General features: G+C 53.6%; 1 protein-coding gene across 1 annotated transcript; it reads right to left on the bottom strand.

Moving 5' to 3' along the window:
- Positions 1 to 9,057: 9,057 nt before the first annotated feature.
- Positions 9,058 to 10,260, bottom strand: LOC125918464 (forkhead box protein B2). The gene has a single exon (XM_049624460.1). The coding sequence runs from the start codon at positions 10,258 to 10,260 to the stop codon at positions 9,058 to 9,060; it is 1,203 nt and encodes a 400-aa protein (XP_049480417.1).
- Positions 10,261 to 15,000: the final 4,740 nt, after the last annotated feature.

The raw sequence follows: 15,000 nt of genomic DNA on the forward strand, positions 1-15,000 counted from the left end.
GGCTCCATGCTGACAGCTCAGAACCTGCTTGGGATTCTCTCTCCCCCTCTCTCTTTCTGTCCCTCTCTCGCTCACGATCACATGCTCTCTCTCTCTCTCAAAATAAACAAACTTAAAAAAAACACAAAAACCTATGACGCATGAAGTATCATGGGAAAGCATCTGCGAACATAATTGCACCACATTAAGGAAGTGAAGTAACAGTTCCTTAAACCCATCGGGTAAAATGCTTTTGTGAAGGGGTTGACTTATGATGTAAAGGGGAGAATAGAAAGAAGACCCCTGACCTCTAGCTCCGGTGTTTACTAACTTGCTTTTCAAGTAGCTGCTGCCTCAGCTGCCTCTGACGAAGTAAGAAGATTGCTGCTTTCCAATCTGACTATTCTGTCGTTATGTGACTTACAGCAGGGAGGCTCGAACTCTGGAGTTTTTGTTTCCCTTGTGCGTTATTATTTTTTTTTTTTTAATTTGAGAGAGCGAGCATGCACCCAAATGGGGGAGAAGGGCAGACAGAGAGAGAAAGAGAGAGAATCTCAAGCAATCTCCGCGCTGCATCCCACGACTGTGGGATCATGACTCCCGCTGAAATCAACAGGCCCCCTTCCCTCGAGCGTTAGTAGAAAATACTCAGACATCTGGGAAAGTGATGGGTAAATCTGATAGACACCAGGGAGTTTTTGAGAGAAAAAAGAGATCTCAACTCATGCCTTTTCTGTGATGTTCAAAGTTCTTTGGGTATCTCTGATGGACTGAGATGGTTGTAACTGAGGTCAACTGATGGAAAACAAAACAAATCTCTGTTAGCACGGAGCTTCGCAAGGGTGTGATCTGGGGCCCAGCAAAATCATTACCACCTGGTAGCTCATTAGAAATGTATAATCTTCACACCTGCTGAATCAGAATCTTTGGAGGTGGGGCCCAGCGGAGGGGGGCCCAGGTGACTCACATGCGCCTCAAGTTTGAGGAGCAGCGTTAGCGGGTTGATTTGACTTGATTTGACGAAGATTTTTCTTTGTCGGGTGGGAGTAACCAGGCCTGAGTCAGCTTGGGGTCCCCTGGCAGGGGAGAAAGAAGATGTTTTCCAGTAATAACTGGGGTGAAAGTTAAACAGTTTTGTATATCGAAGACCTAGGATGTTATTTTGTTCTCTAAGCTCATAAAGCAAGATATATTTGATTATACTTTGGTTCTCTAACTCTCTTGGGTTAAAAACTCAGTCTCGTAATTTTAACAGTTTTAGTTCTCCGGTGTAACTTATTTAAAAAAAAAACCCTAAATCTCAATGATCCGTGGCTATTTTTGGAGGTAATCAGGCTTCTGGCCTAACAGTTGAGGCCTGTTTAATCTTCCGAAAACGTGCATATTCTGGATAGTTACAGACTTGTATCTTTCATTAAAACAATTTAATCTTTACGCCCAACATGGGGCTCGAACTCACCACCCCAAGATCAAGATGCTCTACTGACTGAGCCATCCAGGCAACCCGGGCTTTTGCTTTTTTTTTTTTTTTTTTGAAAAGAAACGATTTCAGTGTAAACAGGGAAGAAATGTAGTTTTACTTGGACTAGCACAAATAGTATCTAAAGAGTTCCTCTTGAAAACACTGGCATGACACAAAAATTTGCCAACTAGGAAAAAGGAAAATTACATTACTGTTCTGGAAAACTGTATCTTATTTTTCATTTGGGAGGAAATACCTAAGCTAGCAGAGTGTATTTACTTAGCATTATCTGCCTAGTTTCTTTTTTTTTAAATATAATTTATTGTCAAATTGGTTTTCATACAACACCCAGGGCTCATCCCAGCAAGTGCCCTCCTCCCTGCCCATCACCCACTTTCCCCTCTCCCCCACCCTCCATCTACCCTTAGTTTGTTCTCGGTCCTTAAGAACCTCTTATGGTTTGCCTCCCTCCCTATCTGCCTAGTATCAAAAAGAGTTTGAGGCTACCACAAAACTTCATGCAACGCGAAAGGTGAAAACAGAGGACGCTGGTAGGAAAGGCAACACAGGAACGTGAGATTTGGGGTGGCTGGCTGGCTCAGTCAGAAGAGCATTTGACTCTTGATCCTGGGGTTTTGAGTTTGAGCCCCATGATGGGTGTGTACAGATTATTAAAAGAGAAAGTGAGATATATTCTTTAGCAAGCCCTCTTCGTAATTTCAACCCTTTCCCATTTTCCTAGTCTAGCTTTATGGGACAGCAATTCTCACAAAACTCTCGGAGGGTCAAAACTTAAAGTGACAGCCTCCCACCAGAGGGGTCTGCAGTGAGGAGTCTTGTCAAAGGCACAGCAGGAAGACAGCAAGGTGTGCGGTTCCATCTTCTCTGCCACTCTTTGCCTTTAAAATCCATTTTAATCAGTCAATTCTTCACCCCTCCCCCATATTTAGGGTGCTACATTAAAACATAATAATTTAAATTTTGTTGAAGTTGTAGTTGCACTGGCTGGATAGATCTTTAAGGAATCTTTCCCCTGGTTATAAGAGTAAAACATGACCAGGAGCACCTGGGTGGCTCATCATTAAGCGTCTGACCCTTGATTTCGGCTCAGGTCATGATCTCTCGGTTTTTGAGATTGAACCCCGCGTTGGGCTCTGTGCTGACAGTGCTGAGCCTGCTTGGGATTCTCTGTCTCTCCTTCTCTCTCTGCCTACCCCCCCCCCCCACCCTCCCCTGTGTGCACATTCTCAATCTCTCCCTCTCTCAAAAATAAATAAATACACTTAAAAGATGGAAAAAAATATATAAAAGGAAAACATGATCAGTGTATGTAGACAATTCAAAACCACCTAGAACATGTGGAAAACAAGAAAATAAGATGACTTACGATTTCACCCATCTGAAGGTCGCACTGTTAATATTTGGTGCATAAACGTTGTCTATATGAGTAAAATTTCATAAGCATTATTTGTGATGGCTGCATGATATTGCATAATATCTAAATAGCATAATTTTTGTTTAAACCTTTCCCTATGGGGATACGGGTTACATCCCTATAAAATAAGTTGCAAAACTTATGACAAAATTCATGTCACAGAATTCTCACCTGGGATAAATTCTTAGGCAGACTAAAGCCTCGTCTTTTTAGGCAATAAACGAGGCTGCCACTTAGTTGTTTAATGCCCTGTCCTCTCTAGCTAGGCAACATTTTTAAGAGAAGACGAATATTGTTTTAAGCCAAGATCACTTCAGGTAAGTAGTGTTATAGGTGCATACATTGAAAAAATTGATTTATAGTTTCCTGAGAGAAAACGAATGCAGTATTAGGTCAGAAAACTGTGTATGTATATATAAATATAAATATGTATATATATATTTGGTTTGTCAGTATCAGATGGTTACATCTGCCTCTCTCTCTGCTTCCTTCCTCACTTCCTTCCTCTCTCCCTCCCCCCCACCCCCCCCCCCCCGCCTTTTTTCATCTGTGTGTTTCAGTGTTGTGGATCCTTTCTGGAATGAATCTAGTTCAGCTGGGCCTGGACTCCAGCTCTCCAGCTCCTTTCTTACTAAGCGTTCATCCGCAGTAACAGTAAAAACACGCTGTCTGTGAAGGTGCTGACAGGGGCTGGAGGTCACTCAGATGGGAAAGCTTATTTCAATGCAGTTTTTAAATGATGCCACAATAATGAGATCTGTGACTTACAAGCAAAGCTTGGGTGTCTCTTGCACGCAAAAGACCTGTTCTTTGTGGCAGGAAAGAACTATTTGTATCAAACTAAGCATAATCAAAATGTCTTCTTAGCAGTAGTCTATTAAAAATATTTTCATGCATCACCGGTTTAGCTTTTCTGAAATTTTTTGATAATTTCATAAAATCCTTTTTTAATAAGGCATTCTCTGCAGGGTTCTTCAGTCTAAAGAAATGTTACTATGATAATACAACTATAGTTCGCAGAAGCTTTATTTTCTGCTTAATGATATATGTGCATATCATGTGACTGTGTTGTAGATCATATGAATATATTATAGTTTAAGACTCAGAATTTGAATTTCATGGACCATGCTAAAATTCAATAAAGCTACATTTGGATGCAAGGGGGAAAGAGCAACATATGGCTTAAATTTTCCTTAAAATACACGGGGGATAGTTAAGGGGGAAAAGTGCTTGGGACAGAGTACGTCTGGAGTTTTGCCAAACTCATACCATTTAAACAATGGTTTAAGACTGAATTGAAATCCCAAGCAGATCTCTTCAATCTCCCCCAAAGGGTATAAGGTAGCATTTCAGCTTTGACAGATAAAGTTAATGAAAATATTTTCAATGAGCAAAATGAAAATGTTGGACTTGAAGAAACCGTTTTGCTCTTTGGAATTCAAGGACTTCCCACCTCCACTTGAATCCTCACTTTGCCTTTTTAACTACAGAGAGGTTATCACTGGCTTTTGAAACTGTTTCCTTACTCTCCCATTTCCAATACCAAACCCCCCCCCTCCCCCCCCCCCCCAGCTGAATCATAGGCACCCGGTCGCATTAACACGACTAGCACTTCAAACCCTTGCCACATCATGCAAGCCTGAATATGCCCCCAAACTACCCTTTCTGCCCATTTCATAGTCAGGTACCATGAAGAATGAGAATCCTTATCCAGTGGAGGAACCAAATCCCACTACAGTTTACCAGGATCTCTCTATGATTTTATGCATATCAGAAATGGCGAAATTGTCGGTGTATGGCATTTAAAGAAACCTGGTGGCTTTGAGAATCACTGTTTCTTCTCCTAAGGCATGCTGTGTCCATACTCTTCTGGAGTCTTTCTGTACCAGGGCCAAGCAGGCAAATGTCACCTTTGAGTCCCAGGAGGAGATGTGTTGATCACCTCCCAACCCCCCCAATGCAAAGATGCTTGGGGTTCAGCAGTACCACTTTCAGATAACTGGCTCTGATTCCTCTGGATGCTACCAGCCCTCCTCCCTGGCTGGACTAATGCCAGTCTACTTAAGGAGATAATTGACCACAAGCCAGCCTGACTGACAGGCTTCCTAAGTGCCAGATGCCAACTGTGCCCATTCTGGCCTCTGCAAGAGAGCCTGTTCTCAAGACTACAGCTAAAACAGGCTTGTCCTCCCTGGGCCCTTAGCTCTTGCCTCAGCTTCCCGAGCAAATGTAATCAAATGGATGATTCCAAGTTGTTTTCCTCCCACCTATATTGCAAAGGTATCTACACCGAAATCTTTCTCTTCTCTCATTGCTTCTTCCCATCTTGCTTAGGGTGCCATGCATTCAGGTAAGTGGGACACAGGCTAAACAACCACATTCTTTTCTATCGTCCTGGAAACCAGGAATGCAAGTTCACTTTCTCTCCCCTAGGACTTAGCATACTGGGAGCGATTTTATTAAATGCATGAACTGAAATGGTCATAAATTTTTAAGTGTCTCTGCTTGCCTCTCATTTCTACCTAGAATTTACTTTCTCTCTATCCCGACCTGTTGCTAGAGAGAGAACACTGTGAGATCAGGTGCAATCATGTACTCAGTGGAGAGGGTTACCAGAATATCACTATCAATTTATTATTAGCTTTAATAGTTCTCTATACGCTTTGAGTATCACCAGAACAATACTTTTTTTAATAGCTTGACCCTTATACACATGTTTAAAATAAGCACTGAATCAGGTTCCAATGTCATTGAATAGATTTTTTTTTTTTTTTTGTCACATAGGTATGAAAATCTGATTCTGGTGATGAGCAGTCAGCTTCGGGGCTGGGGTCTTCCCAGTCCTGGTATCTCACAGATCTGCCCAGATTAATCTTGCCAGGTTCCTGGCGTGGGAATGGGGTGGTGGTTGCTTAAAGGGATAAAGCCCCACACAAGCTAGTTACAGTTAGACTGCAGACCCCATCTTAGTTAAGAGGGGTCTTCAGGATAGTATTGGTATCCAGGGCTTTAGTTGGGATCTCCCTTGGGATCAGAATTTTGGCAGACCCCCCTCCCCCGCTTTTTTCATTTACATGAATTTAATTCCCATGTTCTCCACTCTCAATGCCCTGCATTGCTTCCTTTGGGTTCCTGGATCTCCTCCTGGATAAAAACTTGAGTTGAATCATCTGTAAGTGCACTTTGCCTTCCCTTCTCCTTTTTCTCTTTGCTTCTAGCAAAAGCAAAACAAAACAGTGTTTTCCACCCAGAGGTAGGAGGGAACGTGCCAAGAGGGTCCAGGAAAACTATGAGGATCAATTATTCATTCATTCCTTTCACTGTGGCCCACAGGCTTCTTTCTTCTCAGGAGGGGCTGTCACTTAGCCAGCTCTCTGGGTGCTAAAGGACACTTTGGGCCACAGTCCTTTCCTGGAAGTGCCCTTTCCTGGGCTCCGATAAAAAGCACACTTTTGGGGCGGGTGGACAAGAAAGAAGCGGTATTCTTTTGAACAAACCCTTGGGATCTAGTGTCCCCCTTCTTGGAGCCAACTGACTCATCTGAACCAGGGGGTCCAAACCCAGGATGTCTAGGCACCAACTCACCCAGAGGAGAACAAAGAAGCCAGACTCCCAAGCCTTTCCAAATCTGTGACCCCCATGTCAGTGTCCCCTCTTCTTTTCTTTCAACAGCAGCAGACTAGCGTAGAGGAAAACTGCAGAGAACCTTCCAGAGTCTCAAGTTGAAAGGATAGGGGATACACTGGAATTGTTTCAGCCCTCAAGGAGGCAGTGACCTAAACCTGCTTCCCAGACCAAAACTAGCTGCACGCTTCGATCGATGCAAGTTATACATAAGGGATGTGTGGAAATACTTATTTGAAGATGTAGCCACCCCCACCCCCCCACCCCCCGCGCCCGCTCCCCGGCTCCGGTGTCATTACTTTGTGCAGGTCTTGTTGGCCCTTTTTCTGATGAAAGGTTAGAGGACGCTTCCGTTGGGCCTGGCTGGGCAGAGGGAAGTCGGTTCAAGATGGAGCCCTGTTCGAGGCTGGAGAGCGGAGAACCTGCGGTGGCTTTCCCGGCCCCAGATGGGTCGCCCTCATTCGGCCCGGCCGCCTGGCCAGCTCCCCGCGCAGCTCCGCGGCCGCTCCCGCCCGCAAGTTCCCTCCGGGGGTTGGAGGACTGCGGGGCCTCAGGCTCTCGCGGGCCTGGCGCTGGGCAGCTCCGGGCTCCAGGCTGCGGTCGCCTCCGCGGCCCCTCTCGCGGAGGACGCGGCCCGGAGCAGGTGCGCAACAGGTCTCCCAGGCCGCGGTGGCTGGGCCCGCGCTCCTCGTTAATGTGGGCCGCGGTGGCAGTGGCAGTGACCCGACTTCCCAGCCCCGGGTCGGCCCCCCAGACTTAAGGGCGCCTACCCAAGGGTACGGAGTCCCAGGCCGTGGCCCGCCCTCGGAGAGGCCCTCAGAAAAGGGAAAGGGTGTCGGGCGGTGGTGACGGTGTATTGATACGAACCTCAAGAGGGAACGAACGATTCACTGTTGCAAGTTTTTGCTAATCGGGTCTCCAGCACTGAGGTGGGCTAGAGCTCCGGAAACCAGGATCAGGATGGGTCGAATAGGAGGTAATTGCGCCAACGGATAAAAGGAGCAGTGGAGGAAACCTGTCCTTGCTGGCGGCTCTCCGTGAACTCACTCCTATGAAGCTTTGAAGTTAAGAAATAAAGGGAAGGGGGGAGGGTGTGTAAAGCCCCCTGACCGCCCAGTGGACACTCAGACTGCCGCCTCCTCTCTTGAGAAGCGAAAACACCTTCACACCCGCAGCGGCAGATCCAGAGAGAAGCTTTAATGGAAAACACCGCGTACAACACTGGCAGACAGGAACTTGTCACAAAGTCACAACCCGAACGCGGCGCGGACGCAAGCCAAAGGTGACTCGGAGGTCAAGGGCAGCTGCCTCTTCCCTACCCGCCCCCCTTCGTTCCCAAAAGTTTGTTGCGAGTAAAGTGCTATTCCTGGGGCTCAAAAAGGGGGGAAGGGACGACAGCGCGGCAAGTTTCTTTTCCATTCGCGAACTGAAACTGAAGAATTTCGCCTAAAAGACGGACGCGCCCCATCAGCACGCAGAATACCAAATCGCAGAGCGCAAAAGGGACGGGGTCATCCTCTAGCGTCCGTCCGGAGGCTGGAAGGAAACCGCCAGGAGACGCTCCTGGAAGCGTTAAGAGCAACTGTGTCGGGTGATGGGGCATTCTTGCATTCATGTTTAGAGGAACAAAATCCCTCGGTGCAAGTGATGTTTTTTCTTTAAAATCCCAAAGGGAACGGATCGTGGGAATTAACATTATTTTGGGGCTCCTAAACGGCCTCGTCCGATTGATACACAAACGAATTGCAGGTAGAAAACCGCCTTCATTGTCTCTCTTTGGTTGTGTTTCCCCGAACTTTACTTTTGGAATCTGGGGCTTTGCTCTTTAAGCCGCTGCCATTCTGTTTTGTGCAAACTAATTGCTTTAGCCATTCCTTCTATCCTTCTCGACCCTGGGTCAGAGCCAAGAAACTGAACTGTTTCCCAAGATCCTTCGTGGAGTTCCCGCTGCCTCCCCAAAGCGACTTAAGTCATGACACTGTGTCCTCGCCCATTTAACTGACCAGGAAAATAACGATATGAAAACGGTCTCTCTTATCCTTAAATAAAACGAGATTTCCTTAGTGAATAGCAGTTTTGTCTTGGATGTTCAGGAAAGGCCGCTGCCCAGGGTGAGAAACTTGGTGGCTGAGGTCTGTATTAAGCGTCATTCTCTGTTGGATTTCTCCCGGGGAGGTTGAACTCCACCAGCTTCTCCCAGGAATAGGGGTCTAAATCCATTTCCAATTTGCCAGCGACTGAAGCTTCCCCAAATTCCTTCGCTCCCTCCCCCCATAACTTATTAACTTCCAATATTAATCACAATAGAAAACTCTTACCTGAAAATTGGCTTTCATTAATCTGATTGTACAACATAGTATAAACACAGACACCATAAGTGTTATATTTATTCAACCACTGGAGAATCCACTTTCGGGTTTGTCCGTTCAAAGACCTTCCTTTGCCTCAAAGGCTCAGGCTCGCCAGCTCTGCCCAGCCTCAGGGCGCCCTCTCCCTCCCGGGCAGCCCAGGACCAGGAGTCCCTGCACGCTTTCGCCTCCCCCGCCCGCCTGGTCCCCTAGGAGTGCACCAGCACCGAGTGCAGGGAGCTGCCCTTGCTCTCTGCCGCACTCGGGGCCGTGGGCTCCAGCAGGGAGGCAGCGGGAGAGGCCGCAGCCGCGGGGCACACGGTGGACGGCGCCGGCGGCTGCTGCGCGGCCGCGGGGACAGTGAGCGTCGGAGGCAGCGCGGCCACCGGCGGCAGCGAGGGGGTGGGCTTGATGGGCACCGGCACGGCAGGCAGGCTCTGGCTTGCCGAATGGCACAGGGCCTTGACCGGCACCCCGAAGGCCCCGTACTCCGGGCCCACGGGGACCCCCGCGGCGGCGGCGGCGGCGGCGGCCGCGGCCACCGAATCCATGACGCCCACGTGCGGCCACACGGAGCTGACGACGTTGCCGAGCTGACCCGGCACGGGGTACCCCAGGTGGTGCATGACCGACGCCAAGGGCAGCCCGCCGGCCTGCAGCACGCCCTTGTAGTCCCGGCTGATGATGTTCTCGATGGCGAACGGGTGCTTGAAGCCCGACGTGGACGCGGCCGCGGCCGCCGCCACCGCCGCCGCCTCCTGCATCTTGCCCGGGTGGGACGGCGGCTGGGGCTGCGACTGCTGGGGCGGCTGCTGCGCGGGCTGCGACGAGAGGTGCGGCGGCGGCTGCGGGGCTGGAGGCGGCTGCTGATGGAAGTAATGCACCATGTGCGGCGGCGGCGGGGGCGGCGGCTGGGGCGGGTGGTGGTGATGGTGGTGGTGCGCGGCCGCGTGGTGGTGGTGGTGGTGGTGGTGGTGGTGCGGGTGGTGCGGGTGGTGCGGGTGAAGGTGCCCTCCGGCCCCGGCGCCCGGCGCGCCCTTGGTGCTTCCCGCGTGCAGGTGAGTGTGTTCGGCGCGCAGCACCTTGAAGCGCTTTCGGCGCCGCAGGAAGCTGCCGTTCTCGAACATGTCGCCGCAGTCGGGATGCAGCGCCCAGAAGCTGCCCTTGCCGGGCTGGTCCGGCCGCCGCGGGATCTTGATGAAGCAGTCGTTGAAGGAGAGGTTGTGGCGCAGGCTGTTCTGCCAACGCTGCGTGTGCTCGCGGTAGTAGGGGAAGCGCTCCATGATGAACTTGTAGATGTCGCTCAGCGGCAGCATCTTCTCGGCGGAGTGCTGGATGGCCATGGCGGTCAGCGAGATGTACGAGTAGGGCGGCTTTTGGTCGCTGTACGAGCTCTTCCCCGGCCGCGGCATCGCCCCCGGCGCCTCTATCGCCCTCCGGCCCCCGCTGGACGGCAGTGTGGCTCCGCACCCGGTAGCGGGGGCCTGGCGGTCTCCACTGACCCCCGCTCGGCCCGCCCAGCCTCGCCACCCCGCCCTCTCTGCCCCCAGACCCTCTCGCCGTCTCTCTCCTGCCTTCTGCCGGCTGCTTGGGGGGCTCCGCGCCTGCCCTCCTGGGCCCGCTCAGCCCTCCGCCGCTCGCCAACTTCTGGCCGGACGGTGGCCGACCCGCGCGCAGAGTGGCGGGCGGGGCGCGCCAGCTCCCCGGCCACACTCTCTCGGCGCCTGCCCCCAGGTGGTCAGAGGCCGAGCGCTGGAGCCGGCGGCGGAGGCGTGGGCAGGGCAGGGTGCCCTTCCGGCCTCCTCTTGGCTTTTTTCTCGGTCCGAGGGAAGCCCGGGCCCAGCGGGCTGGGAGGAAGGACGGGACGGGCGGGACTCTGGCCCTTTAAATCCGAGTTGGCGCTCGTGCTCCCGGAGGCCGGGGCGGCGAGACTCCCAGCGCCCGGAGGCTGCCCCCCGGCCGGGCACCTAGCCAGCCCGCCCCGGAGTTGCGGTTTTCCTGGAGGGGAGAGGCGAGGTAAGGAGAAGGAAGCTCGGCTCTGGGCAGCCCGCGGCTCCCGGTTCTCCGGCGGCTCGCGGCGGAGCGGGGGGGGGGGGGGGGGGGGCGGGGGGGGGGCGCGGGGGGGGGGGGGGGGGGGAAAGTTTGGTCTCTGCAGCAGCCGCGCGGCCGGGCTCCGCGGCGGGGCGGGGGCGCTGGACGCGGGGCGCGCGCTGCGGGCCCGAGGGGGCGGCTGCGAAGGCCCGGAGGATGCGAGGCCGGCCTCGGTCCGCTCAGCCGTCCGCGCCGCAGCTGCCGCCGCTCTCCCGGGCCAGTCTCGAGCTGGAGAGGAGGCGGCGGCGGCTGTGGCAGCGACGCGCTCTCCTGGCTGCGTTTTGTAATGGTCCCCGAGACGCCGGAGACCCCCGCGGCTCGCGCTTCGAGACTATCACATGACCGAGGCTGAGGGACTCTGCCGCCGCCGCGTCTCTCGCTGAAGAAGGGGCACCAAGGCGCCGCGCCTCGCCCCCGCCCCCTCCTCCACCTCTGTTCCGGCGCCCCCACCCGCAGCGTTCCCCGCCCGCCGGGAGCGGCAGGGAGCGCAGGCTGTTCGCGGGGAGGGGTGCGGCGCCCGGTGCGGTCTCCGCTGCTGCACCCCACCAGCGTCGCGACGCCTGGCAATGGGGGGGACAGGACTCAGCTTCCTCTCTCCTCCCCTGCATCCCCCTTCTGTCCCCGCCCTTTCATTCTCCCCTTCCCACCTACCCGCTCTGAACTTCTTGCTCCTTACACTACCTTTCTCCTGGACTGGCCATTCTCTGGGCCAAGTTCAGGGCACCGTGGCCTCAAGGTCTCTTCTCCGCAAGAAATCCCAATGCCCAGAGGGTTGGAGGGAAAAGCTAATGAGGAGGAGAGCCAGGGGCATTTTCGTCAGATGCCAGCTTCATCACAATTTCCTTGCTCACGAACCGCATGTGAGGCCCGGTGATCGGCGTCAGGTACAGGGACGCAGGAGACGGCGCTTCGCGTTCCAAGACCGCGGTCTGGAGGGAGAGAGAGACTGTAAGGAGGACATTAGGGTAGATAGATAGAGCTTGGTGGATTGAGGCCCCACCGCGCTTCTTAGGAGCAGGTGGATGGGACAGAGTGAGGCATTCTTCTGCGGTGGTGACGTCTGAGTTGGGGCCAGAAGTTGAGAGCTCACACGTCCCATCACCAGAGTGAGTCCTGACTGCGCGATCTTTGCTATTCTTAGTACGTTGAGGGGAAGCGAGATAATTACGATTAAATAGGAGGTCAAAGTGATCATTCCACAGGGCCCTGGTGTGACCTGTGAGAGAAAGCTGGGTGAGCCGCAGCGGGGAGGCCCCGGTGCCTGCAGGGGCCCAAGAAGCTGGTTCCCGCTCAGCACTCATCCGCACACCCGTAGGCGAATCCCAAATGACTGCAGGGAAGTTATAGTCTGGTTTTGGCTGCCTTCGCCTTTTGGGAGGAAAAGCAGAGTTTAGGGGGAAAAATATACCTTCTTCCTGTCTCTGAGCCTCAATTTCATTATTTGTAAAATGAGATGTCTCAAGTTGGAAGTTTCACGGGTCCTTCCAGTTCTACCATTTGAGGAGAAAACAGCAATTAGGGACTGTGTCTCACTGGGTTTTTAATGTCTTCTTTTCCGTGCCTAAGCCCGAAGGCAGAAAGCTGTCGGCCCAAACTGCTTGGGAGATTTCTCCTTGCCGGCCAGCCTTGGTGACAGCAGGTCTCCCGTTTTTAACTTCCGACTTTTGGTAAGCTGCCCCAGGGCAGGACCAGAGGCTATCTGCCTGTCGGGTGCTTCCTCTGGTCGTAGGAGTGAGACGAGTGGGGCAGATTGGTAATGTATCTTTAGTCAGGAGCTAGATTTCCAGCTAGTGCTATTTGACCAGTTTGTACTAGGCCGGCAGACGTTTTGGAACCCGCGTTAAGGCGAAGAGTGCAAGAGAACCCCCGGGGAAAAGAGCAGCCTCTTGGCCGGCCCTAAGAAGAGGAGGTGGTCACAGGGGAGGATGCTTTCCCTGTCACTCCGTGCCGGGATCTTTCCTCCCCCTATGGAGTTTCTGCGGGATGTTTAGTCCACTGAGGCAGTTTAAGGAGCCAAGCAGCAGCCGGCCTCCTGGGCACGCGAAGCCACGGAGGAATTCCGTGGATGCCTACAGTTAAAGCGAGAACTAAAGCGGGGGAGGCCCCTTCTCCCTTGCCCGACATGGTGCGAGAACAGCCCAGTCCAGGCCCAATAGCCGTGCAGAGGCCGCTGTCGGCAGCTCTTCAGGTCCTGCCCTTGCACGCAGAGCGGCCAAAGGCATCTTTTGTTGACGTCTTGTGAGAGTTTATTTACCGAGGGCTCTTGGAAAAGCAGCGCCTCCTGTTTGGGAGCCGCTCTGGGGCGTCCCCGTCGGGCCAGTGGGCTCCCTGCTGTCTGGGGACAAAGAGAGCGGACGGGCCCTTCAAGCGCGCGCGGGGGCAAGCCTTAGGTGCGCGTAACCTGAACACTAAAGCCGCTAGCTGGGCGCTCACTGGGGTGAGCTCGTCCCAGACCCGGGTCACCACCTCGGGCTCGGTCCTGGAGGGCGCGAGCCAGGTGGCCAGCGCCTTCGGCCTCAGCGAGCCAACTGCGTTCAGCTGGCGGAGCGGTTCCGCGCCACCTGGACCAAGGCAGAGCCGCGAAGGTGGAGCGAAGCACCCCAAGCCTCGAGCCCCCGCGTAGCGGGTGGCCTGGGCAAGGGTAGAAAGTGCTCCCCGACACTGAGGCCCCAGCGGGCCGCCGCAGCCCGGGCTGCGGTTGCAGCGAAGAGCTCAGCCCGGGAGCGCGGGACATGTGTCCATTTTCGAGGGGAGCCGGCTGCGGCCGCCGCAGAGTATTCTGGGGGATTCTCGGCGTGGCGCAGGGCCCGGCCGGCGAGCTCCGGCCGCGGTGGGGGTGCGCGCTCTCCTTCCCTTTCCCTCCTTCCCGCGAGGTTGATTTCATTCCGGCAAGTTTTGCAGTTTTTCCAGGCGTGCAGCAGCAGCGGAGGGGGCGGTACGCGCGCGCTCCAGCTGCCTGCAGACCCCCGTTCAAGGAAAACAGATCGTGTAACCACACTGGCACCAACCAGTCGGTTTCAAGTTTCCGCGAGTATTTTTTTTCTTTTTTCCTTCAAACAACCCCTACACTATACAAATATTGGCTGGCGCTGAGGACCCTGGCAGGCAGATCATTGCCCCGGGCTTAGTGTGATTATCTCAGGCGTATTTGGTTTACCCCTTAGGCAATTGTTGGCGACGCTTTGCTAGGAAGAGGGACTCCATGCAAGGTTTTATTGCGTTTAATTGGCTCTATGGAGGGGAGTAAAAATTTGCCAGAAAAAGATGTGGAACTTTAGGAGCGACTATTTATTCATTCTCTCCTTTCTATCTTTCCCCCCTCCCCCACCCCTGCCCCCCAGCCCCGGAAGGTCCCTCGCACTCCTCAGCCTGGATCTAGGCCAAGCGGTCCCAAAGCTTCGGAGGACAGCTGTGCCCAATGTGAGGAGGAGCGCAGGTCGTCGACGGGGCTAAGACTGTGTGCAAGACTGGGATGAAGGTAAAGGTTCGTGTGTTCATCTCGCTTTTCACGGGCTCTCTTTACCCACTGACCTTTGACTTGGGGGAACGTTGCCTGGGTTAGTTACTTTGGGGATTCTTCACCGTTCAGGTCTTTTCACTGTCACCCCATCCGGCCTCTAGCCTGACCCCCCTGACTCCTCTGCCCATACCTTTCCCAGCCTCAAGGTGGAAGAGGGTGGAAGGAGGCGGGTCCTGAATTCAAGACACGTGGTTTCCAGCCTCAGCTCTGGCATCGCCGCCAGTATAACCTGGAGGCGTCGTTTCCTTGGCTTTGGGCTTTATTTTCTTCCCGGGAAATGTGCCGGAGTCAGAACTGCGCCTTCCAAGGCGCGGCGCTCCAAGGAGCTGAGGTTGTGACCTCGATGGGCGGTGTGTCCGGGGCTCAGTCCTGGGAGTTTAGGACTCGTGCAGCTTGCGACTCGGGGGGAGGGGGGGGGGCAGCAGCGCCGCCCTTCCCCCACCCGCAGCGAACTGGGAATCCGTTGTCGCTAGCGTCGACACTCGGCTCGCAGCCTCGTGAAGTGCATCCCTCCCCACCAACGTTTCTGAGCAGTTGCGCC

The sequence above is a fragment of the Panthera uncia genome, unplaced genomic scaffold, assembly GCF_023721935.1.
Source record: "Panthera uncia isolate 11264 unplaced genomic scaffold, Puncia_PCG_1.0 HiC_scaffold_836, whole genome shotgun sequence".
NCBI lineage: Eukaryota > Metazoa > Chordata > Mammalia > Carnivora > Felidae > Panthera > Panthera uncia.

Bases quoted from the DNA above. Each gene is read 5' to 3' on its own strand.
- LOC125918464 (XM_049624460.1), bottom strand. From the start codon at position 10,260: ATGCCGCGGCCGGGGAAGAGCTCGTACAGCGACCAAAAGCCGCCCTAC.